General features: G+C 35.7%; 1 protein-coding gene across 1 annotated transcript in view; it reads right to left on the reverse strand.

The window, feature by feature from the left end:
• LOC105477384 (betacellulin) overlaps nucleotides 1–20,868 on the reverse strand; it is a 50,332-nt gene that overhangs the window by 21,960 nt on the left and 7,504 nt on the right. The window contains exon 2 of the mRNA XM_071093505.1: nucleotides 4,242–4,340. Within this exon, the coding sequence (XP_070949606.1) occupies nucleotides 4,242–4,340 (99 nt within the window). The remainder of the gene's footprint in view (nucleotides 1–4,241; nucleotides 4,341–20,868) is intronic.

Genomic DNA, 20,868 nt, shown 5'->3' on the forward strand with positions numbered 1-20,868 from the left:
CCATCACACTCAGTGGATTTCTCAGCAGAAACCTTGTAGGCCAGAAAGGACTAGGATGATATATAGTTATCCATCACTTAATGACAGGAATATGTTTGGAGAAATGCGTTATTAGGCAGTTTTTTCATTGAGCAAACATCATAGAGTGTACTTACACAAGCCTAGATGGTGTAGCCTATACACACCTTAGTTATATGGTATAGTTTATTGCTCTGAGGCTACAAACCTATATAGCATGTTACTGTACTGAATACTGTAGACTATCATAACATAATGGTGAGTATTTTTGTATCTAAACACAGAAAAGGTACAGTAAAAATATGATATAAAAGTTTGCAAATAGTATATCTATATAAGGCACTTACTATGAAAGGAGCTTGAGAGGCTAGAAGCTGCTCTAGGTAAGTCAGTGAGTAAGTGGTGAGTGAACATGATGGCCTAGGACATTATCATAAACCACCGTAGACTTTATAAACATTGTACTCTTAGGCTACAATACATTTGCATTATAAAAAAATTCTTTCTTCAATAATTAACTTTAATTTACTATAACTTTTTATTGCATAAACTTTTTTATTAATTTCTCCTTTGACTCTTGTAATAACAGCTGAAAACACAAACACACTGTACAGCTCTACAAAAATATTTTCTTTATATCTTATTCTATAAGCTTTTTCTATTATTTTGTGCTTTTTGAACTGATGTCACAGAAATAAAAAGGATTATATTAGACTACTATGAAAATTGAATAACCAAGAAGAAGGAGATAAATACCTAGAATCAAACAACCAACCATGATTGAATCATAAAGAAACAGAAAATATGAACAGACCTATGACTAATAAGGAAATTGGTCATAATCCAAAGCCTCCACAAATAAAGGCCCGGGTCCAGATGCCTCCACTAGTGAATTCTATCAAACATTTAAATATATAATTCCAATCCTTAAACTCTTTCAAAAAATTGAAGAGGAAGAAACACTTCCAAAAACATTTTACGAAGCCAGGATTGCCCTGATACCAAAGTTAAACAAAGACATTATAAGAAAAGAAAACTACAGGGCAATGTCCGTAATGAATATAGACTCATTCATAATTCATTTTGACAAAATTCAACACCCTTTCATAATAACTTTTAACAAACTAGTAATAGAAGGAAATTACCACAACATAAGAAAGGCCTTATATGTAAACCCCCAACTAGCATGGTACTTAATGGTAAAATATTACAAAGCTTTTCCTCTAAGATCAGGAGCAAGACAAGAATGTCCAGCCTAACTGCTTCCATTCAACATAGTGCAGGAAGTCCTAGTCAGAGCAATTAGGAAAAAATAAAATAAAAGGAATCTAAATTGGAAAAAAAGAATTTTATCTCTACTTGAAGATGACATGATCTTAAACATATAAAATTCTAAAGACTACACACAGACACACTCACATATACAAATACACACAAACTGTAAGAACTAATTTACAAATTCACAAAGTTGTAGGATACAAAATAAACATGAAAAAACAGTTGTATTTGTATACACTAATCACAAACTGTTCAAAAAGCAAAGTAAAAAATAAACTAACTTATGATAGCATCTAAAAGAATAAAACACCTAGGAATAAACTTAACTAAATAAATGAAAGACTTGTACACTGAAAACTATAAAATATTAATTAAAGAATTTTAGAAAGACAAAAGTATATAAAAAGACATCCTGTTTTTGTGGCCTAAAAGATTTAATATTGTTAAAATGTCCATACTACCCAAAGTGATCTATAGATTGACTATCAAAATACCAATGACTTTTTTTTTTACAGAAATGGAAAATCAAATTTAAATTTCAAAGGAAACTGCAAAGGACCCTGGATAGCCAAAACAATCTTGAGTAAGAACAAAGTTGGAGGTATCATTCTTCCTGGTTTTAAAGCATATTACAAAGCTACAATAATTAAAACAGCATGGTACTGGTATAAAGACATACATAAAGACCAATAGAACAGAGTAGACAGCCAAACAATAAACCCATGAATATATGAACAACTGATCTTCAGAAAGGGTACTAAGAATACACAAAGAGGAAAGGGTGGTCTCTTAAATAAATGATGTTTGAAAACTAGATATACACATGCAAAAGAATGAAATTGGACTCGCTTGTTACATTACACAAAAATCAACTCAGAATGGACTGCAGACTTATATTAAGACCTGAAACAGTACAATTCCTTCAAGGAAACATACGACAACACTTCTTGACATTGGTCTTGGCAATGTTTCTTAGATGTGACACCAAAAGCACAGGTGACAAAAGTGAAATAAACAAGTGGGACTATGTCAAATGAAAAAGCTTCTTCACAGAAAAAGAAACAACAGAGTTTGGGCTGTGCAGAGACAGGGTTAGAAGTTATAACAGTTAAGAGAAATGGGAACTCAAATCCACTGTGATGGGTAAATTAGTACTGTTTTTCTTGAGGAAAATTTAGCACTATACAAAACATATTGATTACACATATCCAAAATACATAAAGAATTCTTACAACTCAATAACAAGAAAACAAATAACCTAATAAAAATCAGGATCTCAATGAGATACTTGTATTCCCATGTTTATTGTGGCATTATTTCATAAAAGTCAAAAGGTGGAAGCAACCTAAGAGTCTACTGATAGATTAATGGATAAAGAAAGTACAGTACATACATAGAATATTATTCAGCCTTACAAAAGAGAAAAATAGTGCCATCGTGACAACATGGATGAACCTGAAAGAAATTTTGCTAAGTGACATGAGACAGTCACAGAAAGACAAATATAATATGAATGCCTCTACTTATATGAGGCATCTAAAATAGCCAAATTTATGGAAGCAGATAGTAGTATGGTGGTTGCTGGAGGCTTGGGGAGTTGCTATTCAATGGGTACAAAGTTTCAGTTAGTGCAAAATTAATAAATTTGAAGAGATCTGCTAATCTGTAGTTAACAATATTGTATTGCCCACTTTAAGTTTGTTAAAAGGGTAGGTTTCATGTTAAATGTTCTTACTACAATAAAAATAAAATTAGAAAACACATTTAGGATGATGATGAGGAAGATTTTGGAACATTGTCTGTCATCAAATTATGGAATGATTTCCCAAGGGAAATGTGAAAAAATGCCATCATTGAAGACATTTGAAACCAGACTGAAGAAAAACACATGAACACATAAAGTTGGCCTTGTTCTTCTGCCTACAAGGATGACAAGACCCAAACATGACCTAAGACACCATTAGATTCTACAGCCGATGAGCACCCTCTGACCACCCACTACTGTGAGGGATGAAAGGGGAAAATTGGGCTGGAACTGATGACTCACATCAGGAAGACTTGCTCAGTGTGTTCCTGGCTCTGTTACAACTTCCCAAGAGTGCTAGGAAAGGAGAAGTTTACATCAAGTCACCATACTCCCAGTTCATAGAAGTTTTTTTAAGTCAGAAATAACCCCTGTAGAAGACCAGACCATACAATCTATACAGAACAAACGTAACCTTAGAACAGGGGTCAGCAAAGTGTAGTCCAAGCATCAGATCTGGCCCACAGCCTATTTCTCTAACTAAAGTTTTATTGGAACAGAGCCCAACCTATTCATTTGCATAGTGTCTATGACTGCTTTCACAGTACAATGGCAGTGTTGAGTAGTTGTGACAAAGACATCATGACCCACAAAGCCTAAAACTCTTATTACCTAACCCTTTACTAAGGCCAACTCCTGCCTTAGACTGATAAGTTTCAGAACACTAATTCAAGCATCTCCAAGGTAAAATATGTAAAATCCTTGCCTTCTTCCCTTCTTTTAACTAAGAAATAGAAAAGAAAAAAGGAATTTAACTTTGAGTAGAATATGTCAGCTTTTCATGAATCCAGACTAAGATATCACACGCTAGAGTCTGGAACATGCATCTGTGACCCAAAATACAGTGGCTGACTAGAGGCCCTAGAATCAGAAAGACCCGCGTTTGAATTCCAGATTTGCTATTTTCCAGCTGTATGACCTTTGGCAAGTTACTTAATCTTTGTAGGTTTTTCCTTGAAATAAAATAAAAAATATTATCTAGCTCAGAGGGCTCTTGTGAGTAGTGATGAATTACTGTATATAAAGCACTTTAGCACAGTGGCTGGTACTTCAATATGTACTCAATTACCTAGTATTATGAGTACTATTATTATCAGAAAACTAAAACTCAGATTTGAATATAAAGTTTGTGAAACATTACCTGCACAGTTTTCATCAGGGTCTCCACAGAGAAGGCCATTAGTTTCAGGACTTCTGGTGGAATTCCCATCTGCCACCACACAGTGGAGGATCACTAGACCTTCAAGTTCAAAACACAACCAAAACCAGACATGAAAATTTGCTTATTGTGAAACAGTCTATCAAAGTCATCACCCATTTCACCCATTTATGAAAATAACAACCTACGGTTTCCATTTCCAAGTCATTCACTCCCAGAAGGGATACAGAGGCCAACATGCTGCACATTTTCAGCTCATTGCTAAAGAATGAATTTTCAAGTCACCATCACTTACATCTAACTATGGATCTTAAGGAGGAAACTTGGCCATAGCTTGTGAAAGAGCCTTATAACAAAAGCAGAAGTACGAGCAGCTGAATTCCCAGTCCCTGAGTGGATATACTGATGAATTTCCAGGGAAAGTGGATGGTGAACCTCCATGGCAAGCAAAGTGCCTTCTCCATTCCACACAGACCCAGCGTTTCTCAGGTGTTAACAACTGAGTGCGCTTCTTTCTGGGGAGATATTTGATCCATGGGAATTCTTTAAAAATTTTAGATCCCTTCAGCTAAGAATCTCTGTTTCTGAGAAGGACAGGCCACATGTTTTACAAGGTAGAGAAGAATGCCATGCTGTGGTTAGAATGGTTCAGAATACAATGTGCAGTACTTGTGTAGATACTGATTCAAACAAACCAAGCAGAAAAGGTCACTTATGAGATAATCAGGGAAATTTGACACTGACTGCACACTAGATAATATTTAAAAATGTTATAGATATTTTAAAGTATGATAATGATATTGTGGTTTAGGTTAAAAAACAGGGTCTATATCGTGTGTGTGTGTGTGTAATTATGGATAAAATTGATGTATCTGATGTTTGCTTTGAAATAATCCAACATGAGAAGGAGGATACAAAGAAGTGATGAAAAGGCATGGATGAAGTAAGGTTGGCCACATATTGATAATTGCTGAAGCTGATGGTGGGTATATCAAGGTTCATTATGTTGTCCTCTCTAGTTCGTATATGTTTAAACATGTCCATAATAATAGGAGGAAAGAATAGAAAAAGAAAGAAGAGAGGAGGGAGGAAAGTCAAGAAAGAGAAAGATGGCTTAGAAATTAGCTGCTCTTGAGTTTAAGAGCTGTTTTGGCCAGATAACTATGAAAAGCACTTAACATGGTGCTGGTATGTAAGCAATGTGCAATAAAAATTACTTATTATGATGCAACTGACAAGAATAAAATAGCCTGTCCACCAGTTGTATTGAAATTTATACGTCTAATGATTTCTAAACATACGGATGTTCTCCAATTCAATTTCATTCAACAAACATTCATGGACATACAGGAACACACAGGTGAATAGGATGTGCTAGATCGCAAAATCCTCAAGTTGCCCCCAAGCTGTGGAGCCAATTAACCATAACAGAAAGTGCTACTACTGTACCAGAAAGCAACAGTGGCTAGCAAATTCAAAGGTCAAGAGTTTTCAAAAGGGTCTTTTAAAAGAGAGACTCTTTTTTACCTATCTAATTGGAACATTTTTTTAAAGAAAGAAATTGTACCTAGCATGGGTAACAGTAAAGAGAAACGGAAACTCAAATCCATTGGTGATGGGTAAATTAGTATTGCTTTCCTTGAGGACAATTTAGCACTACACAAAACACAAAAGCAAATGAAAACACAATGTATAAGTCTTAAATTCAGTAATTACATTGCTAATGGTTTTTCTTAAGGAAATAATTCACGTTAAATAAAGACATTTAGCTACAAAATGGGATGAGCTTAAAAAATATATATAGATTACCTAAATAACTGACAATAGATTAATTAAGTATATTGAACTATCTTCATGCAACAAAATACTATCCAGCCATTAAAAGATGATATTCAAACATATGTAAAAATCTATCCATATAGTCAAAAGGTGAATGAGTAAATAGAGAGTTGCTCACAATTTCTTTAAGGCAACACTTTTCTTAATTTTTGCTTATTTGTATTTTCGAAGCTTTCTAAAAGCACATTTTATCTGTTGCAACAAGAAAAAAGAGGTGACTCATGTATTTCTTTTGTAAATTGTAATTTGGCTACCAAATTTCTAGATTATTTACACGTTTTCTCCCAGCACCTGCCCTTTCCTTCACACTTGGAACAAATAGAAACAAACAATCATTTAGGGCTTCTGAAGCACAGTAATTTTATATCATTCGTCTTTGTAATCCTGGTGCCTAATACAGAATTTAACAAATATTCAACAAATGTTAAAAGACTGAATGAATCAATCTATAAATGAACAAGAAAAAAACTCTTTATATTCAAAAATCCCAGGAGCAATTTCTAGTGGAAAATAATAAAATATGTTTAATTCATTTCTAAAACCCTATCCATGGGTTTTCTTCATGGGCAGTAATAGGCCTTAATCTCTTCTAATGATGGGAACTAAAAAAATAAAAATAAAAATAAAAAATCTCTAAATCTCATAGAGATTCTGCATCTGTAATCTGAGGATGGTAGTATGTCCTTCTCGGGGTTATTGTAAAACTTAAGTTTATTTTTAAAAAGAGCACATGACTTGGCACATGCTATACAATGTGCAGTCCAATTGCACGCCTTCTCACTATCACTTATAATTTAACCCATTATTCTCCAATTCCACTCACAGAGGGAGTTCCAATTCCTTTGAAACCCTGCTGAGGCCTTCAAACATCCCCATAGGCTGGGGGCTACAGCCCAGGCTCCTTCTGCTAAGCCTCATTTCACATGCTGGTGTCAGTTGGCAAAAGGAGGTTACTGTCCTCACAGGTGGAGGCAAAGCATGGAGAGGAGGAATCCTCAGCCAAGCCAGCTCCCAAACCAAGCAGAGCATACACTGCTCCTCTTCCTGCCCACCCCAGCAACCTACAGGTCACAGGTTGGTGGGTGTGAACCAAAGCGAGCCTGAAGAAGCATTTGCCTGACCTTCACAGTTTTTAATAATTGAATCAAGGCAGTTCATATTAAACCTGAATTTTCTTCTTCCATTGAAAGAGTGGAAGATCTGGCAAGACAGACCTAAAATACTTTCCTAGCAACAACTGGCTGAAACTAAGAAGCAGGTGACCCCTTTAAGTGCCCCAGAACCCATGAGGCTTCCTGCACTTATCTATTTTAACTACTCAGGCCCTAACAGGTATTTGAGTTTGTGATCTGTAAAAAGAGACTCAGAAACCAGATAAATGCTCACAAAACTATCTACTAAACAATAAAGGCTGCTATAAAGAAAAAGGACACTCCTGTTCATTCATAATACAATGAATATTTATTAAGACTATGTATTTGACACAGGTGCAAGACTCAAGACACTGAAGGCTCTAAGATAACAGACACAGGTATTATCATTAACCTCAAGGAGATCACATTCTGGGAAGATAGACACACACTTTTATTTTCTTTTGCTTTTTTCTTTTCTTTTTTCTTTTTTTTTTTTTTTTTTTTTTTTTTTTTGAGACAGAGCCTCACTCTATTTCCCAGGCTAGAGGGCAGCGACGCAATCTAGGCTCACTGCAGCCTCCACCCCCCAGGTTCAAGCGATTCTCATGCCTCAGCCTCCCGAGTAGCTGGGATTATAGGTGCCTGCCACCATGCCTGGCTAATTTTTGCATTTTTAGTAGAGATGGGGTTTCACTGTGTTGACCAGGGTGGTCTTGAACTCCTGACCTCAAGTGATACACCCGTCTCAGCCTCCCCAACTGCCAGGATTACAGGCATGTGCCACCAAGCCTGGCCTGACACACAAATCTTTAAGGTACAGCATAATACGTACAACAACAATGATAATGCAGAAGTAATAGGATAGAGAATCAACTCTGCCTAGTGGCAAAGACTTCATGGAGAAATTGAGATTTGCCATGAGTTCTTAATGAGGAATAAATGATTTTTAAAAGCATCAGTTAATAACTTTTATAAAAAACAAAAAAAAGTGTAAACAAGATAATAATCATAATATGTTAATTGTTTCAACAGTGGATAATATTTATGTGGTTATAATAATGTCAATATTGATAATTTAACAAAATATGTTCATAAATTCAGGGCCAGTAATTAGCCCACATATACCATATGGGATAACTGGTTGTGACTAATCAGTGTGTGCTATGCCAGTTCTTGAATGTTTTGAGTATCGGTCCTGGAATTATGAGAGAAGATAAGGTCAGCAGATAAAGTCTAAACCTGACAAGTCAAGAAGTAGCATTATAAGGAAATGATTTGCAGTAAACAGTTGAATACCAGAAGAAACATCAAAAAGAGTCAAAAGTGGTTAGTAGAGAGGCAGAAAAGTATGGTGCAAAGATCTGCTATTTATTGTTATAAGCCTCTTAGTACTGATTTTTTAAATTAAAAAATGTATATTTATCATTTTATTAAAAATATAATTAATTTTTAAGAAAAGGATAAAGTCATAGTTAACCAGGGCATTCTTAAAAAAAAAAAAAGAGGAAGAACTTGTAGTAAGCAAAAGGAATAACTTGTTAAAAGACATGGCATGAAACAACACAACTTTTCCTGCTTGTTTGGTGGGTGGGTAGGGATTGTGATAGAAGAGGAGGCTGGCAAGCAAGTAGGCAACAAAAGGTCTAAATGCCATGTGGATTAGTTGGGATTCTGTTATGCAGTTAAGTTGAGACCACTGAAAAGTTTTAAGTTAGAAGCGACAGAATCATCTTTTTATTTTTTCCATTTTGAAAAGGCTACTTTAATATCAGCATGGGTGATTCAGAAACACCTAAACCAAGATTGTAGCTCCGGGTATGCAGAAAAGAAGAAAGGCCTATAGGGGATAGCCATAAATGAAATATGAAAGACCTGGTGACTGGAAGTGGAAAAAAGGAGTCTGGGATGACCCCAGAGTCTGCTGCTTGAATAACTGTCTGGATTGTGGTACCAATCACAAAGATACAAGGTACACAGAAGGGAAACAGGTTGGGTATAGAGAGGAATTCAATTTGGGTCACTGACTTTGAGATGACTGTGGCTCATCTAGAAGACAGTAGATGAGGTGTACATCCAGAACTTTGGACCAAAGCCAAGCTACAGGTTCTGTTTTAGGGAATCATGGAAAATAAACTGGAATTTAATTCCATGAGAATAGACTTCTCAAAAAAAAAAGGCAATGTGAAAAGAAAAGGCTGATTAAGAGCAGAATTCTGAAAATCCAGTGAAATAAGAACGTTTAAAGGAACGTACATTATTAAAATAATCATCTTTATCAGGGAAAGTATGAATTGTATTTTAAAGAAAATGAAGGAAAATATGATACTCAGCTGTAGAAAACATAGTAAGATTTCCACTCAAAAACATCATAGGTTATGTTAAAATTTAGAATTAGTAAAAACTAAAAGTTTAAAATTTCCCACCAATTAACTCTCAACTCCCCAGAAATCATCCTCTGGGAAAGTTCATCAAGCCTGTATTTAAAATTTCAGCACAGAAATTACAATCTCTTCCAAAATATGCCATTTCAAGGAGACAATTCATCAATTCTTTCAATCATGATCATTCATTCATTCAAAAAAATTAACCACCTACTTCTAAAGCTCTAAATGTTTCTTTATATTGAGCTGGTTTTTTGCCTTCCTGTCATTTTATTCTGCTCCTTGGAGTCACCTAAAATAAGTCTAAGCTTTCTTTTCCTTGACAGATTCTCATATACTTGAAGCCAGCTATCAAGTCTTCCTGAAAGAATTTCACTTCTTCAGGCTAAACATCCTGGTTCCTTCAATCATATTTTATAGTATCATCAAGACCCCTCACAAGCCTTATCATCCTGTTCTAAATGCAAAGTCAAAATAAAGTGCCATCCCACATGGTCTGGTAAAGATAGAATAAAGTGGGGGCTTTCAGACCCCACACTGGGAACTCCCCATAACATAGCAGCCCTTTTTGCCTGTCACATTAATACCGGGGTTTTATTCTCCTTACCATAAAATGAAGCTCCTCTATCTTTTATAATGCTGGAAAGCAATGTATTTATGGTTTTCTTTTTTCATTGCTGTAGTTCTGTTTTGTTGCATTTTTTTTTTACCTTAAGAAAATGGTTTTTACACTTTTTCCTTTTAAATTTTTTTTGGTCGGATTTCACCTATCATTCAAATATTTCAGTCTTTTTGTTGTCTGATTCTTTCATTCAACCTATTGTCCATACCTCCCTGCTTTGCATGACCTGAAGAATTTCTCAAGTGCATTAAAGCAATAAAAACAAAATAAAATAATGTTAACTGCATTTGCTAAGTGACTAGAAATTAGTCCCTATTTCTGGGGATAGTTTTAAAACATCAACTCCACTCGTAAAATTAAAGACAAAAGAAAAATAATCCCAATTCTACTTCAGTGAATCATGGCTGTATTTACTTCTATGCATTTTGAGATTCTCAAGTTAAATATTACAGAATGTATTAAAAGTATTATCCCCATCAGTCAGCATGAGGAATGAAGTCAGCGTAAACAATACGAGCATTCAAAAAGAGGCAGCCTGACAAGGAGCATGACACGCTGTCTCAAAAGTCACTGCTAATGCTGAGGTAAGTAGTACACCAGCTGGGTCAACTATTTAAAAAGATCATATATGACCAACTTAAACAGTCATGTATGTTGTATTTGCCTCATCTCTGAGCCAAATTTTCCATTTTTAGAGCCAAGTGCATTTTGTATTTTAAAAATAAATATAATATCACAAAATGTCCATTCATTTATATTCTCATGATTTAGGACATCTTCCTAGATACACTCCAAACTTCTACTTATGTATACTAAATCCAATGATTCCTTGTCATATCGTATCATTTAATATTAGAATCACATTCCATGTCTCATTAGAAAATCTAGCTTTAAGTCAAAGAAGAATATATCAACCTATGAACATAAACAGAAATTAGAAGAATATTTCATAGTCACGCCACTATAATTTTATTTATATTAAAGAGAAGCAGTGCAGAGTAATGGAGAAAAGGCAACTTTAGGGTCCAATGGAGCTGTTTTTGAATCCTAGGACCTTTTAAGCATCACATTTATAATTAGGATTGAGTTTCTCAACCACTGAGCTTCAGGGTCTTCTTCTGTAAACTGAGGCCCATAATACCTAACTTACATGGCCTGGTAAAAATTTAGCTGTGTGCTTAAAACAAGGTGGAGGGTAGAAATTATGAATTTTGAACCTAGGTAATGCCTTGCACAGGGTAAGCGCTCAAAAAATAGTAGCTGTAAGTGACCAGAAGTAAAAGAACAAAAATTTAAATTACCCTGGTAAGAAACTAGATTCGCAGCCTCGTAAGTGGATATTGACAAATTTCTACACTTATAGTGTGATTTCACTGTGTATAAAATATGTTTCTGATATACACTATGAAAGATGAATACACATATATATGCACACATTCAACAGTATGCTTTTTCCTATGTACTTAATGAGACAAAACTATATCTTGGTCTATCTGCATGTCCTTTCTAATTTGTGAAAAAAATTTGAAGTTAATATGCCTCAGCTAATTAATAGAAATATGACATCTTCTATATGCATAGTTCTTTGTGTTTTCAGAATAGTTCGGCCAGTGACTCAGCGTACCATTTATGTCAGTTGGGATTACTGATTCAGTTGGTTGGTTAAATGATTCAATAATACAAATATAGCTGATAAAGTCAGATCATAGAGAGTAATAACTAAAAATCAAGTGAATTATAAATCATATCTCTAATTTGTAAAAAATAAAGTTTTTAAGTTTAATCAACACTAGGAGTAAAAGCAATAAGCATTTGGGGAACTTTCTTATTACATCTTCACTGTTAGGAAGAAAACAGAATTTTAAATAAGCATACTATACACGGAGTAATTTCCAAGTCCAAAAAGAGACCCTATCTAATGTGGAGTTTGAAAAAAAAAATAGGGAGTGAAAATATTGTTTAACACTGGGTTTGTGGTTAGCTGAGATGAAAACTGTGAACTGGGCGAAACGTGACAGTGTTCTCCTTTTTTGTTAACTCCTTTTCTACTTTTTCTTCTTGTCTTTTGCCCAACTATAAACCATTGTTCACTAGTATGTAGGTCACATGAATGGTTCAAGAAAAAGACTCACACCTTGAAGCAGTCCACTGGGAAAAAAAAATGAAAAAAGGAAGAATGTATCAGACCCAATCACTTTCATCACCAATTTCCTACTGGACAAAATACACCCCACTGAGTATTAACTCTCTCAATTCTGACCCCTTAGTGGCTGAGAGGCCAGAACTCATGCCCTGGGACATGGTGTTTTATCCAAGTTTCAAAGTGGAGCAACCTAGCATGGGGAGGAGCTGACAAAGAGGCAATGAAGATGGTTGAAAGACTCTTAGGAAGTGCACAATATTTGTGTCCCAACACAGTGAGCATTTTGGGTATCAGTATATCTCCTGGGAAACAGTTTTCCAGGACAAAGAGGGATTTTCCAAGTTCTCTTAAATCATATCTTCTGGAGAACTGCCTATTCTCTAAAACTGAAAGACAGGCTTCGGGGTTTCCAGGGCCAACATGGGAAGCAGAGACAGGAGCAAAGAAAAAAAAAAAGAAGAGGGTCTTTACAAATAGTGTATGTGCATTCAAATTCAGAAAAATAAAATATGAACTCCTTCTTCCTCCAACGTAAAACTCTATTCTGAATTGGTAGAAATAATATCTTGGTGTTTAGGAAAGGCTAAAAGTGATTGATAATATGGTTTTTAACTCATAAAAGTACTTCACAATCGTATATTTTTACAACCCAGAAGGGAAAGTAATTTAACAACCTGTCATATACAAACTAATTCAGGTATCTGAAAACTGTCAACATGACAATGCCTTTGCCGGTAAATCACCACTTTTTTTTACTATTACCATTATTAAATTTGTGACAAATTGATTGAACGACTACATTTAATAGGAACTCCAAAATAACCTGAAGCTAGTTTCTCAGAAATCATCAGTTGTCAAAATTTGACTTTTTGATTCCCATTCCTTTATAGTAAGGCCAAACCAGGCAGTTACACATTGTGACAATTTGAATGAAAAGTTTTGGGCTCACCGAATTTCCACAGTAATTCAAAGAGAGGAGGTGAAAGAACCAAGGAAAAAGGACAATTTGTTTTCAAGGAGGATTATCCAAGTGCAAAGTGAGGTGAAACTGTGGCATTGGTTTCTGGATCTAGTGATAACACGGTCTCTGACCCATGAGGAAATAGTCATCAAACTTTAATAATGGTAAAGAAAAGAACACAAGATTTCAGAGTAGATGTTCACCCAACCTGAAAAAGCCCCAGTACTTAAACCCTTTGAATGAGTTAAAGTAAGCCAACACAACTTAGCATTGAATCTGTTATCATCTTTATCAATAAAACCATTTGCAGAGACTAGGAATATAAAGAAACAAAGATTAGGCAGAATATTTTAGGCATCAGGTATTTAGAACATAAATTGTATTGGAATTCCAAAAAGTGGCAATGTGTTAAGTTGGAGAAATCAGAAAGAAAAGTTTCACAGAAGAACTTAAAAACTGAGGACCAAAGGAAATGACATTGAAATGAGCTTGGTGTCTTTGGGAGACAATGAGTAAAGCTGTTCAGCTGGAGTGACAAATTATACAAAAAAGTATTAAGAAACAATGGCCTTCTTGGTGTGTTTGGTGTGACTATGAAATAATTCAATTGATTTTGTTGTGTGGCCTATGAAAAGAAGACTCATTAAGAAATAGTCACAACACATATTGCCAGTTGAAGCTTCTCAAGGCCTGCCCACCACATCCTGAAAGACAGATTCCCAATTAAGAATCTGACTAGTATAGAAAACCACTCACTAAGTATTTGATAGTGAAGACAACTGCTGTGTGGAAATCACTAAGAGTGACGTGTGTATTCTTTGTTATGTTTCTGCAAAGGCAAATGGAAGTGAAGTTTATTATTTTGTGTGTAGTCTCATTTCATATTTCAACCAAACTTCCAATCACTCTTCTGACCCTCCATTACATGATGATTGTCTTTTACCTAAAAATGAGCAGGGATTTTCCTCACAGAAGTCTTCCATCACAGGATGGCAGTGTTACAGATAACTATCTCCTGATGTAACAGTATTTGAAATTTTTGTCAATGTCATTTACCTATTGTAGTTGTGCTTTATTTTTCCCCTTCATAGTAAGCTATCGGTCTGTCATTCTTATTTCAATAGATGGTAAGATCTGAAATATGCAATGTCTTTAATGCAAAAACTAAGCCTGGGGCATAGAATTGGTGCTGTATTCCAAGATGAGGACCATAAGAGAACACAGTTACTGAATTCAATTTTGGGGGAAAAACTCAATTGTCTTTTTAAAAATTCTTCATTATTGGTTTCCCAGGTTCCAAGTGGCCTGTGTCTTCTATCCTTCCCAGGGAAATCTACTGAGAGTTTCTTATTCTGAAATTTTATCTTTCAACCTCAAAAACATTGCCAAAGTGCAGTAATATCATCCTGTACTCATAAGAACCTAAGAAAACTTGATGGTCATAGCCCACTCCCTACCCACCTTAAGAATCACCTTTACACAACTCTATTTATGTACCATCCAGACCGCATATGTGTACAGGCAGGGGAAGCTCACCACATCCCAAGGCAGTTGGCTCCACTTTTTTCAAAGCTCCATTTGGGAAAAAATTTCTTCCAAATGAAGGTAAGTGCTGCCTTCCTGGAATTTTAGTTCACTAATGTAAGCTGTATTCTCTGAACTATACAGGGGAAAGCCTTGGTTGAAATGACTTTTCGCATATTTGAAGTTGATTCTTATAAGCCAAATCTTGGCTCCTTTCCATCCACAACCCCAATTTCTATTCTCTCAGTCACGTGTGTGTGTGTGTGTGTGTGTGTGTGTGTGTGTGTGTGTGGCTTCAGTTACCAATAATCTCTTGTCCCTTGTCTTTCAAGAGCACCAATCATTTCCTCATAGCTCACTCAAGAGTGGCCTCTTCTTTAGCCTCATCCTCCTTCACATCCACATTAGAGTATTTGATATGGTTGACTTTCCCAAATCTTCCATCTAAAATCCACCCCCATTCTTGGCTTCCTACTTATCCTCTCCTTTTTACTCAACTTCGCCAGCTCTTTTGCTGACTCCCACACCATAAATATGTGTGCCACAAATAATCTACCTCTGTCTTTTTTTTTTTCCACTTTTTTGTCACGGTAAAATACATATAACAAAAAATTTATTATCCTAACCTTTTTTAAGTTATCATTAAATACATCCACACTGTGCAACCATCACCACCATGTAGCTCCAGAATTCTTTTCATCTTGTAAAACTAAAACTCTATACCCATTAAATAGTAACTCCCTACTTGCCCCTCCTCCCAGCTCCCATTCCGCTTTCCGTCTTTATGACTTTGTCTCCGTCACAGACATGACCAAAAAAGTCAAAGTCATTTTCATTTTTGTAATGTCACATAGTCTCACAAAACATCCATGGAATCAATATTTGATCAAACATTTACTGAAGATTTATTGCATTCATGCACTGTGCTAGACCCTGAAATTATAATCAGTAAAATGATTCAGGTATATTTCCAGCCCTATTTTCTTTTTTTCATTTTAGATTCACGAGTACATGTGCAGGATATGCAGGTTTGTTACATAGGTAAACATGTACCACAGTGGTTTGCTACACACATCATCCCATCACCTAGATATTAAGCTCAACATCCATTATCTATTCTTCCTGATGCTCTCCCTATCTCCCAACAGACCCCGGTGTGCGTTGTTACTCACCATGTGTCCTTGTGTTCACATCATTCAGCCCCCGCTTATAAGTGGGAACGATGGTGTTTGGTCTTCTTTTCCTGCATTAGTTTGCTGAAGATAATGGCTTCCAACTTTTTCATGTCCATGCGAAGGACATGATCTCATTCCTTTTTATGGCTGCATAGTATTCCATGGTGTATATGTACCACATTTTATTTATCCAGTCTATCATTGATGGGCATTTAGGCTGATTCCATATCTTTGCTATTGTGAATACTGCTGCACTGAACATATGCACGCATGTATCTTTATAGTAGAATAATTTATATTCCTTCGGGTGTATAACCAGTAATGGGATTGCTGGGTTAAATGGTAGTTCTGCCTCTAGGTCTTTGAGGGAGAGCCAGACTTTCTTCCACAATGGTTAAACTAGTTTACACTCCCAACAACAGTGTGAAAGCATTCCTTTTTCTCTGAAACTCCACCAACATCTGTAGTTTTTTGACTTCTTAATAATAGCCAATCTGACTAGTGTGAAAATGGTATCTCATCATGGTTTTGATTCGCATTTCTCTAATGATCGGTGATGTTGAGCTTTTTTTCATGTGTTTCTTGGCCACGTGTATGTCTTTTGAGAAGGGCCTGTTCATGTCCTTTTCCCATTTTTAATAGAGTTGTTTGTTTTCTTCTTGTAAATTTGCTTAAGTTCTTTGTAGATTCTGGATATTGGACCTTTGTCAGATTCATAGATTGCAAAATTTTTCTCCCATTCTGCAGGTTGTCTGTTCAGTCTGATAATAGTTTCTATTGCTGTGCAGAAGTTCTTTAGTTTAATTAGATCCCATTTGTCAATTTTTGCTTTCGTTGCAATTGTTTTTGGTGTTTTTGTCACGAAATCTTTGTCCATGCCAATGTCCTGAATGGTATTGCCTAGATTTTCTTCTAGGGTTTTTATAGTTTTGGGTTTCACATTTAAGTATTTAATCCATCTTGAGTTATTTTTTGTATATAGTGTAAAGAAGGGGTCCAGTTTCAATTTTCTACATATGACTAGCCAGTTCTCCCAGCACCATTTATTAAATAAGAAATCCATTCTCCATTGCTTATTTTTGTCAGGTTTGTTGAGGATCAGATGGTTGTATCTGTGCAGTTTTATCTCTGAGCTCCCTATTCTCTTCCATTGGTCTCTGTGTCTGTTCTTGTACCAGTACCATACTGTTTTGGTTACTGTAGCCTTGCAGTATAGTTTGAAGTTGGGTAGAATGATGCCTCCAGCTTTGTACTTTTTGTTTAGGAATATCTTGGGGCTATTTGGCTCTCTCTCTCTCTTTTTTTTTTTTTTTTTTTTTTTTGGTACCATATGAATTTTAAAATAGTTTTTTCTAATTCTGTGAAGAATGTCAATGGTAGTTTAATGGGAATAGCATTTAATCTATAAATTACATTGGGCAGTATGACCATTGTCATGATACTGATTCCTCCTGTCCATGAGCATGCAATTTTTTCCCATTTGTGTCCTCTCTGACTTCTTTGAGCAGTGATTTGCAGTTCCACCTAAAGAGGTCCTTCACTTCCCTTGTTAGTTATATTTCCAGGTATTTTATTCTTTGTGTAGCAATTGTGAATGGGAGTTCATTCCTGATTTGGCTCTTGGCTTCACTCTTGTTGGTGTATATGATGAATGCTAGGGATTAGGCTGGCGTGGTGGCTCACTCCTGTAATCCCTGCACTTTGGGAGGCCAAGGCACATGGATCACTTGAGGTCAGGAGTTCAAGACCAGCCTGGCCAACATGATGAAAACCTGTCTCTACTAAAATACAAAAATTAGCTGGGTATGGTGGTGGGCACCTACAATCCCAGCTACTCTGGAGGCTGAGGCAGGAGAAGTGCTTGAACCTGGGAGGTAGAGGTTGCAGTGAGCCGAGATAGTGCCACTGCACTCCAGCCTGGTTGACACAGTGAGATTCCCTCTCAGAAAAAAAAAAAAAAAAAAAAGAATGCTAGGAATTTTTGCACATTGATTTTGTAACCTGAGCCTGCTGAATTTGCTTATCAGCTTAATAAGCTTTTGGTCTGAGATGATGGGGTTTTCTACATATAGGATCTTGTCATCTGCAAACAAAGATAATTCAACTTTCTCTCTTCCTACTTGCATATGCTTTATTTCTTTCTCTGGCCAGAATATCCAATACTATGTTGAGTAGGAGTGGTGAGAGATGGCATCCTTATCTTGTGCTGCTTTCTGAGGGGAATGCTTGCAGCTTTTGCCCATTCAGTATGATACTGGCTGTAGGTTTGTCATATATGGCTCTTACTATTTTGACGTATGTTCTTTCAATATGTAGTTTATTGAGTTTTTAACATGAAGGGATGTTGAATTTTATCAAAGGCCTTTTCTGCATCTATTGAGATAAGCATGTGATTTTTGTCTTTAGTTCTGTTTATATGATGAATCACGTTTATTGATTTGCATATGTTGAACCAACCTTGCAACCCAGAGTTGAAGCCAACTTGGTTGTCATGGATAAGCTTTTTGATGTGCTGCTGGATTTGGTTTGCCAGTTTTTTGTTGATTTTTGCATAGATGTTCATCAAAGATATTGGCCTGAAGTTTTCTTTTTTTGTTTTTGTATCTCTGCCACATTTTGGTATCAGGATGATACTGGCTTCATAGAATGAGTTAGGAAGTAATCCCTCCTTTTTAATTTTTTGGAATAGTTTCAGTTGAAATGGTACCAAGTCGTCTTTGTACTTCTGGTAGAATTCAGCCATGAATCTGTCAGGTCCTGGGCTTTTTTTGGTTGGTAGGCTATTTATTACTGCTTCAGTTTCAGAATTCATTATTGGTCTGTTCAGGGATTCAATTTCTTCCTGAGTTAGTCTTGGGAAGGTGTATGTTTCCAGGAATTTATCCATTTATCTTAGATTTTCTAGTTTATGTTCATAGAGGTGTTTATAGTATTCTCCGATGTTTGTGTGTATTTCTGTAGGTCAGTGATGATATCCCCCTTATCATTTCTGATTGTGTTTATTTGATTCTTCTCTCTTTTCTTCTTTATTAGTCTAGCTAGCTATTTTATTAATTTTTTCAAAAAACAGTTTCTGGATGTATTGATTTCTTGAAGGGTTTTGCATGTCTCTATCTCCTTCAGCTCAGCTCTGATCTTGAGTATTTTTTGTCTTCTGCTAGCTTTGGGGTTTGTTTGCTCTTGGTTTTCTAGTTTTTTTAGTTGTAATGTTAGGGTGTTAACTTGAGATCTTTCTAGATTTTTTGATGTGTCAAGTCCTATTTTCTAAGCAGGTGAATAGCTAAACTGGCTAGTAATTGGAATTTCCTGCAGTATCTTTTTTTTGGAATAAACTTTTTATTTTGGAACAATTTTATACTTACAGAAAAGTTGAAAAGTGCAGGGAATTCTCACACACCCTTTACCCACTTTCAGCTTCCTCTAATGTTATCATCTCATATCACTGTGGTAAATTTATCAGGACTAAGAAAAAACTATCACCTCACATACATAGTTCTCCTAGAGCCAGAACCTTGGGCAAGTTGCTTAATCCCTTTGTGTTTCATATCCTACTCTATAAATGGGAATAATAATGATATCAACCTAGCTCCTGTGTTAGATAAATGTTATGTGGATGAAATGAATTATTATGCTCTTAGAACAGTGCATCTCACATAATACACAACTGTTCTGCTATTATTTTTATTGTGAAGATCAAATGAGATAATGGGTAGCAAAATGCTTTTGCAATTATAAACTTCCCCAAAATGTAAGTAACTACATTGATACTCTATAGAGAAGGTCAAGGAGATACCTGAATATGTAGTTACATCCTGTGTCTCTCACCCTAAGAGATGAGACCAGTTGAGTGTCAGAAACCCAGATGGCATTTCAGTAGGAAAGTGATCGTGAACAAGTCAAGTATAAGTGTCCTGAAAGTGCTTAATTCAGCTCTGATGACAATTTTCTGGTGGTGCTACAAGCTTTCTGCACTAGAAGACAGAGGGAAGTGGTTCTCACCTATTCTAGGATGGCCTGGACTTTGCAGCTCACTCCAAAGAGTAGAGAACAAAGATCCGTGTGTAATGTGCCTAAATTTAACTACTAAAAAATTCAGACATTTGATTGTTATGAAATCTTTGTATATAATACTAAATAAGTTAGAGATTCTCAACACTAACAACTCAGGCTGCAGTCAGCCTCCAAAGCAAAGCTATTTCTATTTCTATAGGAGCCACCAAAAGTTTGTTTTTCTGTTTAAAGCTAAACATAAACCCATGAATACAACAACTTGATTATTCACCATTCATGAAAACCATTTCTGTTAAAAACAATTGTAATCACACAAGAGAGAAATATCATCTGACATCTTACAGAATTCAAGGGTATTTTTAAATAAACCACTGGAGAGTGTCCTGAGTCCATTGCCATTCCCTCCCCAACTTAGACACTTATTTTTAAAGTTTACATTTTGACCAGTAAAATCTGCCCTGAACCAAACATGTAGCAGTCTGAATCCTCAATACAAAACATAAGAACTAGAAGAAATGCTACATGAAAAAGAAAAGTCCTTTTGTGAAAGAATCTCTAGCACTGCTAGCAGCAAGTCCCATATAACAAGGGGTAGATAAACCTGTCCTTCTACCACATCTCTGAATCTGGGGTCAGTGTTTTGCCAACAAGAAATACAATTTTTTTTTACTTAACCTGTTGTCATTTTACTGACTGGGCATCTTCTACCAATAGCCACTTACATTCATTCATTCATTTAATTAATACGTTTTGAGGTCCTACTATGGGTCAGGCACTCCTTATGTAACTCTTCAAAACTAAATAGTTAAACAAGTGAATA

This window comes from Macaca nemestrina, chromosome 3 (assembly GCF_043159975.1).
Source record: "Macaca nemestrina isolate mMacNem1 chromosome 3, mMacNem.hap1, whole genome shotgun sequence".
NCBI lineage: Eukaryota > Metazoa > Chordata > Mammalia > Primates > Cercopithecidae > Macaca > Macaca nemestrina.